Source organism: Hyaena hyaena, unplaced genomic scaffold (assembly GCF_003009895.1).
Source record: "Hyaena hyaena isolate Hyena2069 unplaced genomic scaffold, ASM300989v1 scaffold_510, whole genome shotgun sequence".
Classification (NCBI taxonomy): Eukaryota; Metazoa; Chordata; class Mammalia; order Carnivora; family Hyaenidae; genus Hyaena; species Hyaena hyaena.
This window is the reverse complement of record NW_024081141.1, coordinates 519,733-541,100: the sequence shown is the minus strand read 5'-3', so window position 1 is coordinate 541,100 and position 21,368 is coordinate 519,733. Positions and strand designations below refer to the sequence as shown.

General features: G+C 40.0%; 1 protein-coding gene across 2 annotated transcripts in view; it reads right to left on the bottom strand.

Annotated features, from left to right (window-relative positions):
* The window catches only part of LOC120247229 (cyclic AMP-dependent transcription factor ATF-7), an 87,199-nt gene that overhangs the window by 26,163 nt on the left and 39,668 nt on the right, over positions 1–21,368 (bottom strand). For both annotated transcript variants that reach the window (XM_039255046.1, XM_039255047.1), the window contains exon 3: positions 280–376. In XM_039255046.1, the coding sequence (XP_039110977.1) occupies positions 280–376 (97 nt within the window). The remainder of the gene's footprint in view (positions 1–279; positions 377–21,368) is intronic.

The window sequence follows — 21,368 nt, the reverse complement described above, 5'->3', positions numbered from 1 at the left end:
AATAAAAAGAAGGCAAGGAGGAGATAGACTGAAAAAAGACAAGACAAAACCTCAACACTACCCTCAAAAACCGCAGAACCCAATCTTGTATTAAAAACAGAACGGAGGGCACAATAGAAACTTGGGAGCTTTTAGTGTTCCTTTTTCCTGATTAAATGCAGATCACATCAGAGCTCTTAATGGGAAAAGGGGAGTATAGCTCCCCGTACATCTGGTCCCTGGTATTAATCTTAACTGTCTGGTGATACCAAGGCACGTGGCTTCTGGGGCAGCAAATACCTGCAATGATGACTGAGTCAGTTCGGGCTGGGCCAAATTTCAATGTCATCTCATGCTTGTGTTTATGAACCGCCAGGTGGTCCTCGTTTGTAAATCTCTGAAACGAAACAGAAACAGAGATGTGAAAAAAAAAATAAGCGCTTTGGTGCCCTTTTACAATGTCCTACTAAACACCCGACACTGAGGGTAGTCCTGAGACAGGGGGACTGGAGAGGGAACAGGAAGGAAGGAGAAGTACTTGGAGGTGATGGACAATGCGAGGAGCTGGACGTAAGAAGAAAATGGGGAAGGAGAAAAAGAGGCACTAGGAAGCTGGGAGGAGAAGAGAAGAGGAAGACTACGGCAGCAACTGCTCTGTAATATCAGGTCCAAACGAGAGAAGTAGACAGACTGCTGGTGAAGTGGGGTCTAGGCAGGAGGCTCCAAATAAAGGAACATTTAGGCAAGGCTCTTAGCGAACAAGGGGAAAATAATTTTTAATAATAATAATAAAGAGAGAAGAAGGGAAAGGCCGGACACTCGTTGGTCATCACAAAAATAGGAAATTCAGAGTGAAGCTCTCCATGGTGGGGCTGAATTGGACTATTTACAAGGGGGCTAACAGGGAGATAAATTATGCAGGATTAGGAGAACCATTTAACTTCCTGGCCCCCACAGTGCTGCAGTAGGCGCCTGCCCAGCTATTTGGCTCAGCGTTTTAATGAGCCAGGATGGGGCTGTAGAGGACAGAGGCCCAATGGCCAGCAGTAATGGCACACACCAGCCCCATCGGCCAAATGCTGTCTCCCCTCGTCGGGCAGCCCGCCTGGGCTCCGTCAGCCATAAAGGGGCCAGTGCAATGCTGCTGGCTATATAATGACAGAATAAAGATGCAGGCAAAAAATTTTTGTGAGGGGTGGGAGAAGCCTGTAGGCAGGATGCGGGAAGGGGAGAGGAGATGGTATAGAGATTTTCTTTATTTAGGGGTTTGGGTGAAAGGACAATGAAAAGGTGAGGCTAGGTATGCCTCAGTTTATGCCATGTGAGACAATAATTTATGCTTCCACCCCTTCTTTAGAGCGGGGGAGGTAAAGAGAACAGATGAACAGCAGTAATTCAAAAGAATGATACCCTCAAAATTCCCTCTGAGGCTGGCTGGGCTGGTTGCTTCATTAAAACATGCCTGCAACACAGTAACAGCTTGGATGCTGTGGTCTCCCACAGCTCCCTCACCAGCCAGGCTCTGAAACATGGTTCTATTTGTCTTTTTGTTTCTAAAAATAATGACTGGTTAGTCCCCTCTTTTTACTTTCCTTGTTAGATATATACACACTTCCTACCAAACACTTTAGCTCTTTTTCCACGGCGCTTCTTGGCACTTGACCACGGACCAGACAGGAGTCAGCCTCATCCACCCCTGCTCCTATCCAGTTGAGAAAGTGACACTGAACCTCAACTTAAGTTCCGTTATTTTAACTGAAAGTATCTTCCCCCAAATTTGCTCTGAGCCCTATCACAACTAAAGCTATCTTACAGCATAAAATCCTTCCAGCTAGGCTTACAGGCCTGGAGGTAAAAGTGACTTTTCACCTAAAAGTATAAAGAACCAAAATGAAACCGTCAAAAGCCTGCCCGAGTGGTTTCAGATAGATCAGGGTAAAACTGAATAAAAGCATGGGAGAATTTAGCTAACAACTTTAGTTTTCTCTGTTGTTGGTTAACCCTAGGCATCAATTGTTTCCTTCACAGATTTTTCCCTAAGGAAAACAGGGTGAGGTTGGGGGTGAAGAAAGGAGAGAATAGTCTATTAACTAGGGGTATGATATCTGTAAGGTTAAATAAGTCACTGTTGAGGTTCTGGGTTTACCAGGTATTCAGTAAAAGGAAGTGAGCAGAACCCGGTCTACAATGAACAAAAACCATCATTTTATTTATTTACTTAAAATGTTTAGTTATTTATTTTGAGAGGGCCAGAGAGAGAGGGGGGAGGACAGAGCATGACTAGGGGAGGGGTAGACAGAGAGGGAGAGAGAGCCCCAGCGCAGGGCCCCAGGCGGGTCTCGAACCCATGAACCGTAAGATAATGATCTGAGCCAAAGCCAAGTGTCAGACACTTAATGACTGAGCCACCCAGGTGCCCCAAAACCCAGCATTTTAGAGAAGAGTGGTGGATTAGGCAGAGGTATAGAATTTCAAAAGATAGTGGTAACGTTCTAACAATCTTTCAAAAAAGATGTTTATAATAAGTACTTCACAGAAATTTCATATACATAGCTTGAAATTTTTGCACAATGTTCTAGAATCTAGAAGAATGATTTTCAAGCAGAATTCCTTTTTCTACTCTCAGAAGGCAAGTTTGCTCACATCTGAGCTGAGAGAAAGATTTTAAAACTCCATCAGGTTTTGTGCTGGTCAGGATCACTTAATATTTTAAAAGGCAACTCCCCTTCTGTCAGAATTGTGCTCCACAGTCTTGACTTGCCTTATTTGTCCTCTAGCTCTTGTTCCTCTGTGCTGCATACCCCCTACCCTTGCTCCCTTCCACACTGCCCTGTTCCCCCTTGAGCTATTGCGCTATTTCTTTTTTCCAAATTAAAAGCTGGGGTCTGAAAAAGAACTGAAGATGGCTGAAAGAATTTCCCACCTATCAGCAGCAGCTCAGAGAGTTTGATAACTGTGAACACAAATAGGAAAAAAAGAATATCTTTATTCTCACGAAACTCTGAAATTTAGCATTCCTAACTCATAATAGAAAATTGCACATATTTTCTTATCACATATATCAAAATATCCTTTATACTCATCACTACTTTGAAACTATGGTAGTCACGAGACCCACCACTAGAACATGTTACCTAATGCATTAATTAAAAAGCACCCATATTACATTATCAAATATTTTAAGACTATTTCTGAGAATTGTCTTCTCAGAAAGACAGTTATTTCAAAATAACTGGTTTCCTTCATAATCCCATGTATTTTACTTTACTAATTTAAAAACAATATTCATCTTTTTTTTTCCTGAGAAAGAGACAGCATGAGCAGGGGAGGGTCAGGGAGAGAGGGAGACACAGAATCTGAAACAGGCTCCAGGCTCTGAGCTAGCTGTCAGCACAGAGCCTGACGCGAGGCTCGAACCCACGAACCATGAGATCATGACCTGAGCCAAAGTCAGATGCTTAACCGACTAAGCCACCCAGGTGCTTCTAAAAACAATATTCTAAGAAGGGGTTCACAGGCTTCATTCACCAAACTGTCAATCCAGATCATGATACCCCCCAAATTAAGAATTCCTGACTAAATCAGCTAGGGCGCTTCAGAGGAGGCAAATGGGGTGAATTTTAGGAAGCAGGGCACTCGCCTGGACTCTCCCTATAATTACTAATACAATTTTTTTAAGTAGGCTTCACACCCCAGCATGGAGCCCAACACGGGGCTTGAACTCACAACCCTGAGATCAAGACCTGAGTGGAGATCAAGAGTCAGAAGCTTAACAGAGCCATGCAGGAGCCCCTCTAATACAATTTTTATATGGCTACAGTAGGCAGGGGAGAACAAAATTATGCTAAAGCTTTTTATCAAAGTGAATGTCAACTTGGCTACTATGTTCATTGTTCCTTTTATTCTCCTTCATTTATTAAAAGTTAACCCGTAAGGGTGTGCCTGGCCGGCCTAGTCGTTAGTTGGTAGAGAGTGCAACTCTTGATTTCAGGGTTATAGGTCTGAGCCCTACACTGAGTGTAGAGATTGCATAAAAAGAAAGTCTTCAGGGGCGCCTGGGTGGCTTAGTCGGTTAGGCGTCTGACCTTCGCTTAGGTCATGATCTCGCGGTTCGTGGGTTCGAGCCCCGCATCGGGCTCTGTGCTGACTGCCAGCTCGGAGCCTGGAGCCTGTTTCAGAGTCTGTGACTTCCTCTCTCTGGACCCTCCCCTGCTCATGCTGTCTCTCTCTCTCTTAGAAATAAATAAAAAAACATTAAAAAAAAAAAAAAATTTAAAAAAAAAAAAATTTTTTTAAGTCTTCAAAAAATTAAAGAAAAAAATTTTAAGCTATTTGTTTAACCCTTAACAATTCTCTAGATCAGTCTCAAAAATGCATGCTTAGGAAACCCATCCCTCTAAAAGCAATTTCTCAATTAAAATATCTAAAATCATTAAGTGATAAAAATTTTGACCTTATTAGACAGATTATTCTATTGAATTAAAATGAGCAGAGGAGCTCCAAAAAGGATTTCCTTTTTGAATTACTGCCCATTTAAAAATCTAACTCTCCCATTTGTTAATATCCTTAACGGGTCTTCCTTTGTTCTTTGGTCTTACCTACCACGAAGGTTTTGGCAAAGAGCCACTCAGGGAAAAATCACTCTGGTTGTAGGGTAAATAATGATAATGTTCAAGGAATATGTAGATATCAACCATCTTCAAGACAACAGAGGGCTGATTATCATTCAAAATGGAGACTGAAGAATGTAAGTCATACTGGATCAAGAAAGCAGTTTTTATATACCTTGGGAGAGGATTTGTATAGTTAACTATGGTGTAGCATCTAATTTGCTCAAGTAAATGAATCAGGGCAGTTTCTTGGCATAAATGGGTGAAGAGAAGTATTATGTGGTAATGTGCACCCTATCTAGATCTAGAGACCAAGATGATTTAGCTCTGCCCTACCCAATATGGTAGCCATTAGCCACGCATGGCTATTGAGCACTTTAAAATATATGGCTAGATGTAGTCAAAACACACACTGAATTTCAATGACTTAGTACAAAAAAAAATGTAAAATAACCTATTAATTTCATGTTGATTACATGTTGAAATGACATTTTGGATATACTGGGTTAAATAAAATATATTATTAAAATTAATTTTACTTATTTACTTTTACTTTTTACTGTGGCTATGAGAAAATTTTAAATCACATATGTGGTTACATTATATTTCTTTTGGATAGCTCTGAGCTAGATAATATCCTCAAAGATCCGAAGGGAATGTTAATCATGTGCCAGTCTTGAGTCTTTCCTCCTGAACCCATTTTCTCTAAATACAGTTTATATTATATGGCAGTGGTTCTCAAGCAGGGACAACTCTGATTCCCAGGGGACATTTTACCAACATGTGGAGACATTCCTGCTGATCACAACCAGGGGATGCTACTGGCCTCTACAGAGCCATGGGATGCTGATAAATATGCTGAAATGCACAGGCCAAGGCTCTAAAACAAAGAATTATCTGACTCAAAACATCAACTGTTATTATTTGTTAAGAAATTCTTCTACACAGTAATAGGGAAAGAGAGAAAGAAACAAGAAAGAAAAAAAAGAGACTGTTTTTAAGTTTCCCTTGCCAAACTGCCAACACATGTTTTTGGATCTAAAACTTGGAAGGGAAAAAACACAGGCAGAAAACTCCCAACCTCATTTTATAAAATGGCTGATGTACTACAGATCTGCAAATACTTAGGTTAGGGGAATTAGGAAGACAGAGACAGAAGGCACTATAATTGGGAGAAGAACAAATTAAATGGAATTCTCATGCATTGTCTTGTTAGTTACAAAGAGGTAACACAGAAGAAGCAAATCACTTTTTTTTTTTTTAGTTCTACTATTATTTTTTTAAATATTTTTGAAAAAATATAATTTTTTTACAATATTTTCAACTTAAACACTATTCACCAGAAGAAGCAAATCAAAACAATTTTGGCTACTTTTGATTTTTACTCACCAATGGAGATTTTTCTTAGTTTAAGAAATGTTAAGAAACATAAAATGGAATGTAAGGAGTATGAGGAAATTGATCTGAAAACTGGTTATCAGTTGTGGAATAGGCATGGAAGATACAGGTTCTTGTTACCAATTTTCTACAGAAGATCTTTGGTAAAACTGCTTTCTGTTTCTAGAAGTTTCAGCTTCGCCTATCCTGTCATAGTAGAATCTGGAATCCTATCTACTAGCAAACTGACCAAATGAACAGTGCTAAGTAAAGAGTACGCAATGGCGTGAAGAACAAACAAGGATGGTGGGAACTGTAAAGCAGAAATACATCTCAGTGGCGGCACCTGGGAGGCTCAGTTGGTTAAGTGTCCGACTTTGGCCTAGGTCACAATCTTGCCATTCCTGAGTTCAAGCCCCATATCGGCCTCTGTGCTGACAGCTGGGAACCTGGAGCCTGTTTCAGATTTTGTGTCTCCCTCTCTCTGCCCTCCCCCGCTCACGCTCTGTCTCTCTCTCTCAAAAATAAACAAACATTTAAAAAATTAAAAAAAAAAAAGAAAAATTCATCTCAATGAATGAAGTCTTAAGGTTTGAATTTTTTAGGGGCGGCTCGAGGGCTCAGTCAGTTAAGCATCAGTTCAGGTCATGATCTTGTTTATGAGTTCAAGCTGCCTGTTGGGCCCTGTGCTGACAGCTCAGAGCCTGGAGCCTCCTTTGGATTCTGTGTCTCCCTCTCTCTCTCTGCTCCTCCCCCACTTGCACTCTGTCCCTCTCTCTCTCAAAAGTAAACAAACATTTTTAAAAAAGGATTTAAAAAAATTTTAATTGATGTAGGTCATGTACAAAACCCACAAATATTAAGTGTTCATACAGCTCAATGAATTTTTATGAGTAAATGCCCACTGTGATTACAACCTAGATGAAGACATGAATCATTTCAGGCACCCCAGAAGGCTTCTTCATATCCCTCTTTTCTTTTTTTTTTAAATTTTTTAATGTTTTATTTATTTTTGAGAGAGAGAGAGAGCGTGAGCAGGGGAGGGTCAGAGAGAGAGGGAGACACAGAATCTGAAGGGGACTGCAGGCTCTGAGCTGGCTGTCAGCACAGAGCCCAACACAGGGCTCAAACCCACGAACAGTGAGATCATGACCTGAGCTGAAGTCGGACTCTTAACCAACTGAGCCACCCAGGCGCTCCTATATCCCTCTTTTCTTAAGCTTTTAAATGAAATGATTACATAAAACCGTATAGTACCTGGCATACAGCCTGTACTCCAGCTAGCTCTCTACATTTTTAGCCTCCAGGTAGACAGGTATTGTAGTAAAAATTAGTTTTCCTTTGCAGAATAACTCTAAACAAGTCAATGGTTAGAGAGAGTTCTTTTCTTAATCCCATCAAAACTAGTCTCCCAGAAAGTTTCTGAAATAACATCACTAAATAGAACTGAAGAGAAGGCGCAGGGCAAAGGACAGCTCAAGCCAAACTAGAGCTAAATCTTTGCCTGTTGATTCTGAGCCAGGCACAAGCATATGGGCATTAGAAATGTAATAGTTTCAAGCTAAATCCTTGGTAAAGTATTGTGACCAATGAAATTTCTGTGCAATACGCACTCAAACCCTAGCCAAATTCATTCCTGAAATGTTGTTTTTGGCCACCACAGCTCCAGTTTCCATGTGGATTTGTCTCACATTTAAAAATGCTCTTACGGCCTGACCTATGATTAATACAAGTCCCTTTCCTTGTTTTAGAAGAGTAGATGGGGAAGGAGACAAATCAGAACTCTTTAGTTATTAGGAAATGAGCCCTGAATGCCTAAACTATCAAGGAATAATACAAGGAGCTGAGTTTATATTTATGATAGTCTGGAAATTCATTTATGCTGAAACTATATCTATCCCCTTCTCCAAAGTTTCTCGGTTTGGCAGCGCTGCATGGACAGAATAGCTTTCTTTTATTACAGTATTTACACATGGACATAGTTTGATGAAAGAAAATAGCATGAAAAAGCCACAGAAAGCCTAAAAACTATGGGGAGCAAGCTCTAAAATACAGTGATATCACTGCTACACAGGGCGGAAATAACCAACCTTTTTATAAGCATTATTTAATCTCTTCAATTGACCACATATTCTGAAAGGAGAAACTAGGAGATCTGCAACAGTCTTAATAATGCTTTTCACCCTCACTGCAGCGCTTCTATTCCCAATGCAAGAGATGGTTTGTGTTTGGGAAAGTAGGGAATGGGAGAAGAAGGGAAAGGACTAAATATACACACCTCAAAGCCAACATAACTTTCATTTGTACCTTAGTCAATCTTAGGCTCCTGTTCTCTCCTTCAAGATGCTATTTACTAAATGAGTCACACATCCTGCTTTGAATGCTTCATGGCTCTTGAATGAATCATTTCAAAGTACAGAATTGTTCAACAAATAAATACAACCACAGCAGTGGCAGCTCATAGGCAGTATGTGTGAGCAAGGTAATTTATAGAGGAAAAAAAAGAACAGGAAACTTCTTCCCAAAATACTCCAAGAGAAAATGTTAGGGGAATGCAGAAGGACAAACTAAAGGAGAGAAGAGAAAATCCCACCAAATTGTACCCAGCATTCCTTTGCCCATAGACTGAGGAATTTTCTGTTTGGGGAAGGCTATTTGAATATCTTAAAGAGAAGATTCTGTCAACTGACTAAATTTGTCCACCGTAAAAAGAAAGAGTTTTATGAAGAGAGACATTATTTGATAGTTAGCTTAGCAATGAAGCCATCTAGTACTCAAGAGCAAGGACCCTATTCATTAGTTGGTATGTGGAAGTATCCCAAGTACCTAGAACAGTACCTGCACACAGTAGGTACTTAATATTTGCTGAATAAGTGCCAATTAGCATATATCACTAAACTGCTATTTAGAGCTGGTATTTAAAAAAATTTTTTTTTAATGTTTATTTTTGAGAGAGAGAGAGAAAGCGTGAGCAGGGAGGGACAGGGAGAGACTGAGATATAGAATCTGAAGCAGGCTCGAGGCTCTGAGCTGTAAGCACAGAGCCCGATCAATGCAGGGCTTGAACTCATGAACCAGAGATCATGAAATTGGATGCTTAACCGACTGAGCCATCCAGGAGCCCCAAAAGGAGTTGGTATTTTAAATACCCAACCTTTCCAATGGAACCAGACACTGGGCCCATTCAGGATCAAGAATATTCTTTTTTTTTTTTTCTTTAAATGTTTACTTTTATTTTTGAGAGAGAGGGAAGGAGAGAGAGAGAGAGAGAGAACAAATAAGCAGGGGAGGGGCAGAGAGAGGGAGACACAGAATCTGAAGCAGGCTCCAGGCTCTAAGCTGTCAGCAGAGAGCCTGAAACGTGGCTTGAACTTGTGAACTGAAGGATCATGACCTGAGCCAAAGTTGGATACCTAACCGTCTGAGCCACCCAGGTGTCCCAGGAGCAAGAATTTTTTTTTTTTTTTAACAAATAGTTTATTGTCAAATTAGTTTCCACATGACACTCAGTGCTCATCCCCATAAGTGTCCTCCTCTATGCCCATCCCTCTCTCCCCCCCACATCCATCAGTCCTCAGTTTTTGTCAGCATTCAAGAGTCTCTCATGGTTTGCCTCTCTCCCTTTCCCCCACCATTTCCGCCCTTCTCCTCCCCCTTGTTCCTCCGTCAAGTTCCTCCTAATCCTCCTATATGTGCAAACATATGATATTTGTCCTTCTCTGCCTGACTTATTTCGCTCAGCATAACACCCTCAAGATCCATCCATGTTGCTACACATGGCCAGATTTCATTCTTTCTCATTGCCATGTAGTATTCCATGGTATAGATAAACCACATCTTCTTGATCCATTCATCTGTTGATGGACACTTAGGCTCTTTCCATGTTTTAGCTACTGTGGAGAGTGCTGCTATGAACATTGGGGTACATGAGGAGCAAGAATTTTCTAACGGGAGGAGCTTAGGATATGAAACAAATACAATTTCAAAAATTAAGACAACAAGAAAAAGTCAAAATGGTAACAAAGGGGATTTAAATCACTGAAAAGAATTTCTTGATTCTGAGAAGGAGGTTGAAATCATTCTCAAAGGAGACTTAAAGGAACATAAAATGCATAAGTTTTCTGGTCCTACTGTATTTTTATGACTTTATTTTTTCCTATTCCACCGATGCTATCTAGGTTACTCTCTCTACTGATCTTAAAAGTCTACTTGTTTTCAGTTTTGTGTCCCCATACAGTTTGCCTGTTCTCAGCCATGTCTTCCTCTCTCCCCTCTGTTTATTCAAATCCTACAATTTTTTTCCAAGGCCCAGCTGAAAACGTTTTTGAAATTTTTTGAAAATCTCTCTAATGATTGTTTAGTAATCTATCTTTCCTAAATGTGTATCGTACTTCAACACTTTGTACCACATAATTTAGAATTTTGGTCTATACGGTCTCATAGTTTTATCCTTTAAAGTACACTGTAAACCACCAGAGAGTTAAAAATGTATCCTACACTTAATCTTTACCCTCCCATCTAAGGGCTTGGTCCAGTGGTGAGCATAAGTAGGTGCTCAGTAAATTCCTGTTTGAGTGGCTGGGTCAAGTTTTATATAGTGGTATGAGAGTAACTGTTCAAAAAGTTTACAACCTTTGGGTCCTAAGACTTTAACAGGGGACACTTTCAGAATGGCCTGACACTTTTCCATCTCCATTTCCAAAGTATATTTAACTACTCAAGTAAGTAAAAATTCATGTATCCTCTCCACTATTTTGTTGGACACCAGATTTTCTTTATTACAGAAAGGCATCTATGGCAATTTCAGCATGCTTGAATTATACTGGTGTTGTATGAAAGGACCCTGGTACCATGCCTTATGGGTCAATTCACTTTCTTTAAGTAACAGAGTCCACTGCTGAACTTTATTTTACTACCAATTAAAATGCTCTATGCAAAAAAAAATGTCAATTTAGAAACAGTATCCTTTTCTTTCTTTACTCCCCAAAACCCAAACCAAGAAAAGGAACACTACAATCTAGTCAACAAATCACTTGGCAGGGGGAAGAATATTAAAACCACATTCAACAGTGAATTGCTGGATCTTCATTGTTAAGATCTGGGATTAATATCAATGCTTATTCTACATTATTTGGAGTAATGATAATACAACTATTTCTCTAAATAGTGGAAGTTTTTTTTTTAATTCTTTTTTTAAAGTTTATTTATTTTGAGAGAGAGTATGTGTGCAAGCAAGTAGGGGAGGGACAGAGAGCGGGAGAGAGAGAATCCCAAACAAGCTCCACGCTGTCAGCATGGAGCCCAATGTGGGGCTCAAACCCATGAACCATGAGATCATAACCTGAGACGAAACAAGAGTCATACACTGACTGAGCCACCCAGGAGTCCCTAAGTGGTAGATTTTTTGAACACTCAGCTGGATCACTCACTTTAATTTTGGTTCTTTGTTCCTTCCTTTTGTTTATTACAATGTGAAATATCATGATCCCAAAGGTGATGTCTGTGTCAAGTAAGTTGTGTCTAGTAAGTTGATATACTGGCAAGTACCCAATATATCACAGCAAAATAAAAACTGAGCTCCCAAGGTCATACAGGCCATCTCCAACAGGGACTGAACAGTGTAGAACACAGGGTGGCAAATATAATTTATCAGCTTAAGCTGGAAAAGGTTAGATATTTTCTTTTTAAATTCTGCTTGTTGCTCAATGCTGTTGAGAAATATAATCTTTCTTCAGGTTTCAATAGATTTAGCCAAAGTTCTAGTCCTCTCAACTTCTTTTTCTATGGGATCATAGAAAACTAGTACCACAGTAAACTAGTAAGCATAAATCTTCTTTCTTCTTTTAATTTTTTATTGTGGTAAAATACACATAACATAAAAGTTACCATGGTAACCATTTGTAAGTGTATAGTCAGTGATATTAAACACATTCACACTGTTGTGGGACCATCACTATCATCCATCCCCATAACTCTTTTCATCTTGTAAAACCAAACTCTAAACTTACTTAACAATAACTTCCCACCGCCTCTTTCCCCCTCCTGTTAACCACCAGGATATTTACTGTCTTTACGATTCTGACTATACAGGTGGAGTATTTGTCTTTTGTGATTTCACTTAGCACATCTTTAAGGTTCATCCATGCTGTAGCATACTGCAGAATTTCCTTCCTTACTAAGGCTGAATAATATCCCATTTATGTATATACCACATTTTGTTTATCTACTCATCAGTCAATGATGGGCACTTGGGTTGTTTCCACATTTTAGCTATTGTGAATAATGCTGCTACAAATATGGGTGTACAAATATCTTTTCAAGACCCTGCTTTCAATTATTTTGAGGACATACCCAGAAGTAGAATTCCTGGATCATATGGTAATTCTATTTTTATTTTATTTTTAAAAAGTTTTTTTTAATGCTTATTTATTTTTGAGATAGAGAAAGACAGAGTGTGAGTGGGGGGCAGGGGCAGAGAGTGAGAGACAGTGAGGGAGACACAGAATCCGCACTTGATCCAAAGCAGGTTTCAGGCTCCAAGCTGTCAGCATAGCGCCCAACATGGGACTCAAACTCACAAACTGTGAGATCATGACCTGAGCCGAAGTCGGAAGCTTAACCCACTGAGCCACCCAGGCGCCTGGTAATTCTATTTATAATTTTCTGAGTAGTCACCATATTATTTTCTACACTGGCTATACCATTTTATATTATCATCAATAGTGCATAAGGATTCCAATTTTTCCACATCCTCGTCAACACTTTTAGGAAAAATGTCTATTCAACTCCTTTACCCATTACTCAATCAAGTTGTTTTGCTGTTGAGTTTTTCAAGTTCTCTATATATTCTGGATATTAATCTCTTATCAGACATGATTTGCAAATATTTTCTCCTATTGTGTGGGTAGCATTTTTATAATAAAAAATTTTTTTTAATGTTTTATTTATTTCTGAGAGACAACGTGAGCAGGGGAGGGTCAGCGAGAGGGAGACACAGAATCCGAAACAGGCTCCGGGCTCTGAGCTGGCTGTTAGCACAGAGCCCAACGTGGGGCTCGAACCCATGAACCATGAGATCATGACCTGAACTGAAGTCAGACGCCCAACTGACTGAGCCACCCAGGCGCCCCTGTGTGAGTTGTATTTTTATACTGTGGACAGTGTCTTTTTTTTTTTTTTTTGAAGATATGTCATTTTATTTATTTTTTATTTGTATGTAATTTATACATTTTTAAAATTTTTTATTGAAATTCCAGTTAGTTAACATACAATGTAATATTAGTTTTAGATGTACATAGTGATTCAGCACTTCCCTACAACACAGTGTGTTCCTCACAAGTGCCCTCCTTAAGCCCCATCACCTATTTAGCCCATTTCCCCAACCTACCTCCAACAGTCTTTTTCTTTTAATTTTTATTATTTTCTAAAATTCTTTTTTTTTTTACATTTTTTTAAATGTTTTTATTTATTTCTGAGAGAGAGAGAGAGGCAGTGGGAGCAGGGGAGGGTCAGAGAGAGAGGGAGATACACAATCCAAAACAGTCTCCAGGCTCTGAGCTAGCTGTCAACACAGAGCCCGATGTGGGGCTAGAACCCACGAACTGTGAGATCATGACCTGAGCAGAACTCGGACGCTCAACTGACTGAGCCACCCAGGTACCCCTCTAAAATTCTTTTTAAACATGCTCCATGCCCAACATGGGGCTCAAACTCACAACCCCATGATCAAGAGTCACATGCTCTACCAACTGAGCCAGCCAAGCACCCCTGACAGTATCTTTTATTTTTTTTATTATTGTTTTTTAAGTTTCTTTCTTTATTTTTGAGAGAGAGAAAGAAAGAATATGAGTGGGGAAGGGGCAGAGAAAGATGGAAGCCAAAGCAGGCTCTGCGCCATTCGCATGGAGCCCGACTTGGGGTTTGAACTCACAAACCATGAGCTCATGACCCAAGCCGAAATTAGGAGTAGGATGCTTAATTGACTGAGCCACCCAGGTGCCCCTCCACAGTGTCTTTTAATGCACAAAATTTTTAAGTTTTAATGAAGTTCAGTGTGTCTATTTTTTTCATTTCTTACCTGAGCCTTTGGTGTCATACTGAAGAAATCATTACCAATCCCAATGTCATGAAGTTTTGGTCCTATGTTTTTCTTCTAAGACTGTTAGCATTTTAGGTCTCACATTTAGGTTCTTGGCCCATTTTGAGTTGGTTTTTATATATGGTGTTAGGGAGGGGCCCAACTTTATTCTTTTGCATGTGGAGATCCAGTTTTCCCAGCACCATTTCTTGAAAAGACTGTTCTTTCCCCCACTGAATAGTCTTGACACCCTTGTCAAGAATCATTTGACCATATGTGAGGAATTATTTTTGGAATCTCTATTCTATTACATTGGCCTATATGTTTTTATAGCATTACCACAATGTTTTGATTGCTGTAGCTTTGTAGTAAGTTTTGAAATCAGGAGATGTAAGTCTTCCAATTTTGTTCTTTTTCCAAGACTGCTTTGGCTATTCAGGGTCCCTTGTGATTATATATGAATTTAGGATGGGTTTTCTATTAATAAAAAATGTCACTGGCGGGGCACCTGGGTGGCTTAGTCGGTTGAGCGTCCGACTTTCGCTTAGGTCATGATCTTGCGGTTCGTGGGTTCGAGCCCCGCGTGGGGCTTTGTGTTGACTGCCAGCTCAGAGCCTGGAGCCTTTCAGAGTCTGTATCTCCCTCTCTCTCTGACCCTCCCCTGCTCATGCTCTCTCTCCTGGAAATAAATACAAATATTTTTTTAAAAATGTCATTGGATTTTCATAGGTATTGCATTGAACCTTATTGTTTTGGGGAGTATTGACATTTTAACAATACTAAGGCTTCTAATCCATGGGATGTGCTTCCATTTATTTATGTCTTCTTTAAATTCTTTCAGCACTGTTTTGCAATTTTCATTGTATAAGTCTTTCATCTCCTTAGTTAATTCCTAAGTACTTTATTCTTTTTGATGTTACTGTAAATGATTTTTTTGTAATTTGGGTTACAGGCTAGAATCCTTTCATTGCATCTTGCAGAAGTCCCTTAAGCATTTCTTGCAGGGCAGGTCTAGTGGTCATGAAATGAACTCACTTTCGTTTATCTGGGAATGTCATAACATCTCCCCCACTTTTGTTGTTTTTAAAGATTTTATTTTTTAGTAATCTCCACACCCAAAATGGGCCTCGAACTCACAACCCTGACATCAAGAGTCAGGCGCTGCACTGGCAGAGCCCACCAGACACCCCCCCCCCCCACCTAACCTCTGAAGGGCAGTCTGGCTGGATACAGAATTTTTGATGGGCAGCTGGTTTTCTTTTAGCACTGCATGTATCAGCCTGTTGTCTTCTGGCCGCCAAAGTTTCTGATCAGAAGTCTGATAATTGAGGATCCTTGGTATGTGATGATTCACTTCCTTTTTGCTGCTTTCAAGATTCTGTCTTCGTATTTTCAGTTTGCTTGTAATGTGTCTTGGTCTGGGTCTTTTTGAGTTCATCTTACCTGCAGTCTGTTGAGCTTCTTCAATGTTTACAAGTCATGTCTTTCATCAAATTTCGAAAGTATCAGCCATTATTTCCTCAGTTATTATCCCTGCTCCTGTCTCTCTCCTTCCAGGACTACCACAATGTGTATGCTGGTCTACTTAATTGTATCATGCAGGTCCTCTGGGCTCTGTTTGCTTTTCTTCAGTCTTCTTACTTTCTCTTCCTCACACTTGATAATTTCCATTCTCCTATATTCAAGTTTGCAGATTCTTTCTTCTACCTGCTCAAATCTACCTTCAAATCCCTCTAGTAAAATTTTCATTTCAGTTACTGTACTTTTCAGTTCCAGAATTTCTTTGGTTTCTTTTTAAGTTTTCCATCTCTTTATTGGTATTTTCATACGGTGCACACACTCTTTTCTTAACTTTTGCCACATCTTCTTTTAATTCTTTGTACATCTTTAAGACAGTGGTTTTAAAGACTTTGTCCAGTGGATCTGCCATCAGGGCTTTTTCAGGGGGTTTCTGTTATTTTTTCCTTTTAATAGACCAGATTTTGCTGTTTCTTTGTCTGCCTTGTGGTTTTTTTTGTTGTTGCTGCTGAACTCGGCATTGTTTTCTAAGATTTTATTTATTATTTTTCATTTATTATTTTTTTACATCCAAGTTAGTTAGCATATAGTGCAACAATGATTTCAAGAGTAGATTCCTTCATGCCTCTTACCCATTTAGCCCAACCTCTCCCACAACCCCTCCAGTAACCCTATGTTCTCTGTCTTGAAGAGTCTCTTATGTTTGTGTCCCCCTCCCTGTTTTTATTTTTTTTTGCTTCCCTTCCCTTATGTTCATCTGTTTTGTATCTTAAATTCCACATATGAGTGAAGTCATATGATATTTGTCTTTCTCTGACTAATTTAATTAGCAGGATACCCTCTAGTTCCATCCATGTAGTTGAAAATGGTAAGATTTCATTCTTTTGGATTTCCAAGTAATATTCCATTGTATATATATACCACATCTTCTTTATCCATTCATCTGTCGATGGACATTTGGGCTCTTTCCATACTTTGGCTATTGTTAATAGTGCTGCCACAAATATTGGGGTGCATGTGCCCTTTTGAAATACCACACTTGTATCCCTTGGATAAATACCTAGTAGTGCAATTACTGGGTCATAGGGAAGATTTTATTTTTAAGTAATCTCTACACCCAATATGGGGCTCACACTTACAACCCTGAGCTCAAGAGTTGCACACTGCACTGACTGAGCCAGCCAGGTGTCCCAAACATTGGGCATTTGAATCTATTTAATAAAGCAGTAACTGGAAATCAGATTCTTCTCCTTCCCCAAACCTTGCTGATTTTTGTTATTATTTTTGTGATTTTAGTTGTTGGAGGGTATCTCTGTGCTGAGGATCATTCTGAGGCATAAACTTGGTATCTTCTTAGGACTTTTCTGAGCCTTTCCCTGGGCATGCACATTCATTTTCTAATTTTCTTATATATGCAGTTGTTTTCTGAGGGCTCTAGTCTTTAATGTTTGGCTCCCCAATGGGGGGAAAGTGGAGAATAAAGTTGAGGGGGAGAGGTGCCAGCCCTTTAAATCCCCTGAAGTCAATTCAGCCAGATGGGGAGGGGCTTGCAACAATGAGGTGAAGTGCAACAAAAATGGCTACCTACCTCTGTCTACACCTCTGCGATCAGATCTGTGATCTGATCATAGCACAGATCTAACATTTGGAGGACAGGGTCCTTTCTGACCAGCTTAGCTCCCATATGCTGTGGAAAAGCTACTCCAAGAACACATACACAGCTGCCTGACTCCTTTTGCTGGGGGTGAGGGAGAGTAGCTGCTACTGTGCTGAGCTGAAATTGACTACAATAATCACAATTTACCTTCTAATCCTTTCCCCCTGTAAACTGTAAGCCTTTAACAGACTCCAGTATTCTCAAATAGTTACATCAGACAGATTCTGCCAGTACAACTGTTGTCTAAGAGGGGAGACAGATTCCTGGTGCTTCCTACTCTGTTACCTTCTTAGAATCTCTCTCTCTCTCTCTCTCTCTCTCTCTCTCTCTCTAATAATCCCTTGTGACTTTTTTCCAGTAAGGCCATAAAATAATTCTGGGTCCAATGACTTTATTTTATTATTTAAAAAAAATTTAAATATAATTTGTCAAATTGGTTTCCAAACAACACCTAATGCTCATTCCAACAAGTGTCCTCCTCAATGCCCATCACCCAGTTACCTCTCTCTCCCACCCTCCCCATCCCACCCTCAGTTTGTTCTCTGTATTTAAGAGTCTCTTATGGTTTGCCTCCCTCTGTCTGTTTGTAACCTTTCCCCCCTTCCCCTCCCCCAGGGTCTTCTGTTAAGTTTCTCAAGTTCCACATATGAATGAAAACATATGGTATCTGTGTTTCTCTGACTGACTGACTTCACTTAGCAGAATACACTCCAGTTCCACCCACATTGCTGCAAATGGCCAGATTTCATTCTTTCTCATTGCCAGGTAGTATTCCAATGAATATATAAACCACATCTTCTTTATCCCTTCATCAGTTGATGGACATTTAGGCTCTTTCCATGATTTGGCTATTGTTGAAAGTGCTGCTGGGGCGCCCGGGTGGCTCAGTTGGTTAAGCGTCCAACTACAGCTCAGGTCATGATATCATGGTTCATGGGTTCGAGCCCCACGTCGGGCTCTGTGCTGACAGCTAGCTCAGAGCCTGGAACCTGTTTTGGATTCTGTGTCTCCCTCTTTCTCTGACCCTCCCCTGCTCACACTGTCTCTCTCTCTCTCTCAGAAATAAATAAAAAAATTAAAAAAAAAAAAAAAAAAAGAAAGTGCTGCTATAAACATTGGGGTACATGTACCCCTATGCATCAGCACTCCTGTATCCCTTGGGTAAATTCCTAGCAGTGCTATTCCTGGGTCATAGGGTAGTTCTATTTTTAATTTACCAATGACTTTATTTTTTTAAATAATGTTTTATTTATTTCTGAGGGAGAGAGAGAGACAGCATGAGCAGGGGAGGGTCAGAGAGAGAGGGAGACACAGAATCTGAAGCAGGCTCCAGGCTCTGAGCTGGCTGTCAGCACAGAGCCCAACGCGGGGCTCGAACCTAAGAACTGTGAGATCATGACCTGAGCCGAAGTCAGACAGTTAACTGACTGAGCCACCCAGGTGCCCCTACCAATGACTTTAAAACTGGAAATCTGCATGGCTTGTCAGGCCTCTCTGGTCCTGAAGAGACTGTTGTCAATTATTGCCTTGCACACTGGATTGTCATAGTAGTGGAGGAGAGACAGAGAAGAGGTAATAGGTTTGAAGAAGACACAATTGGTTTTTTAACCCAACCCCCATTCCGAACCCTTCTCCCTTGGTTGCCTCCCACTATAAAGGCTGAAAAGCCAGATATTCACTTCCTCAGCCTCCCATACGGCTAATATTAAAGCTGTCACACAGATTAGGACACAAAAATTCACTGGGGGTTAGGATAGAAGACTGCATTTCTGGGAAGCTTTTGTTTCCTTATAGAAAGGAAACTAAAAGAGGAAAGTTCTCGGTGCTACTTCTTTTCTTTTCTTGCTCATCCTGTGACTGTGAGGCACCAAACTTGAGATTAAAAGGTAAATGCTAAAAATGGTGGAGCAGAGAGGCAGAAAGAACCCTGGTCTTTAATAACCCTGCTTAGTTGCTCAAACAGTCCTGATTCTAGACTTCTTGTGTTACAAGTGTTGACAAAGTTTTAAGCTACGGGAAATAGTTGCATCTTAAATCATTTCTAACCCAACACATGAGGATTTTTAGGATATATAGATTCTTCCTTATTTTCTATTTAAGGAACTTAGAAATGGCATATGGAACACGGGATCTCATTCTATATCTTCATAAATATTTATCAGTTGTACCTTAATGCAGAATTCCATTTCACTTTCATATAGCACACCAAATAAATTACTTCATCTCATCATCACCTATTGCCACAAGGTTCCTTACAAACATTGGCTATATACTGTTTGGGCTTTAGGGAGGACAAAATGGTAAGAGAGTGGCACTTTGTCACGGGGCTCTTGAACCTGAGGCAGTTAAAGATCCTCTTCAGTAACATATGGAGGGAGTTTTAGGTTGACCCACATCTTCTCTTATTCCTGGCTGCTCTTTCCCCTCAAATACTTAATGGCTGGCTCTGTATTAAATGCCAAGGCACTCTTTGTGAACTATACTTAATACTGAACGGGGTGCCTGGGTGGCACAGCTGGTTGAATCCAACTCTTGATTTCGGCTCAGGTCATGATCCTAGGGTCATGGGATTCAGCCCTGCGTTAGGCTCTGTGTTGAGCTCTGTGCTAGTTGTGAAGCCTGCTTAAGATTCTCTCCCCGTCTCCTGCTCTCCCCCAATAACATGCTCTCCCTCCCTTAAAAAAAAAAAAAGAATGAACAACAATAGATCTGTTATCTTTCTTTAGATAGAGACTACTTACTTAGATGATTAAATGCTCAATGAACTTTAAGGAACCAGTACCCAGGAGGAGAGAAATCTCAGCAGCAATTCAGCAGGGCTTGGTCCTGTGTCAGTTACATGGCTAACTGCTTTCTCCATAGCTCTTGCCTAATGGTAGACCTTTCAGTATTCTACTTTCAGATGCAGCTACTTAGTTGGGGTACTATTAAAGTTTAGTTCTTAACAAAACAGGGAAAACTTTTGGGTCAACATGATTATCACACAGGCCTATTAGGTTCTTTTGGACATTACACATTTATATTTTTCAATCTCTACTCTCTTCCCAAATTCTGATTAGGATATTATGAGGTATAGAGTCCTTGAATAAGACATCAAACACTTTTATCTTCTATTTTGCCACACAGTAAGTATTGTCATGCCTGCATCTTACATATAGGTTGGAAAGACAAGATACAGTATGAACAGTGTGGATCTTAACCATCAAAGTCAGGATAATCTACAACACTGTTTTTCTCTTGGGCTGCTGAAATTTCATTATGGAAAAAGAATAAACACTTCTTGATAATATAGGAGATTCTGAATTCTTACAATGAGCTGAGCAGAGCATGTATGAACCACACTACAGAGCTACAATAGCTAAAATTTTGCCCCTTTAGGGACTTCTACAATTTAGTACTGTAACAGTTCAGCCAAAAAAAAAAAAACCAAAAATTGAACCTGGGGGAGAGAGACAGAGAAAAAGAGAGGGAGAAAGTAAGGGAGGGAGGAAAGGATGAGGGTAGAAGAGAAAGGGAGGAAAAAAGATAGAAAGATACAGATAACTCAGTCTCCAAAACTCCAAAATGAGTGTTTCAACGGTTGGGACAAGCTTACAAGACTACAGTCACTCACTCACTCATTTGCTCTAAAATAACTCCAGGGGCACTTGGATGGCGCAGTTGGTTAACTACCCGACTCTTGATTTCAGCTCAGGTCATGATCTCACAGTATGTGGGTTCGAGCCCCATATTGGGCTCTGCACTGATGGTGCAGAGCCTGCTTGGGATTCTCTCTCCTTCTCTTTGGCCCTCCCCAGCTTGTGCTCTCTTTCTCTCCCTCAAAATAAATAAATAAACTTTTAAAAAATTTTAAAAAAGAGAGAGATAAAAAAACTCTAAAATGCAGCATTATGTTTCTGTTTTAAACAAACTATCAAAACTTAACTATCCACTGCCTTAGCAACTACAGTAAAGGTTACAGGCCAGTAAAGAAACAGGCAAAGATTCAAATGGTTTGACGGGTCCACTGAATAAACCAGAAGCTTATAAGATGTACTGATTCTGCCTTGCCATCCTAATTTGATGGAGAAACCCTTACCCTGTTACTGATACATTTAGCAGATTGATTATCTTTGGGTCTACCTTGGAAAGCCTTGAAATAAAACCAAGC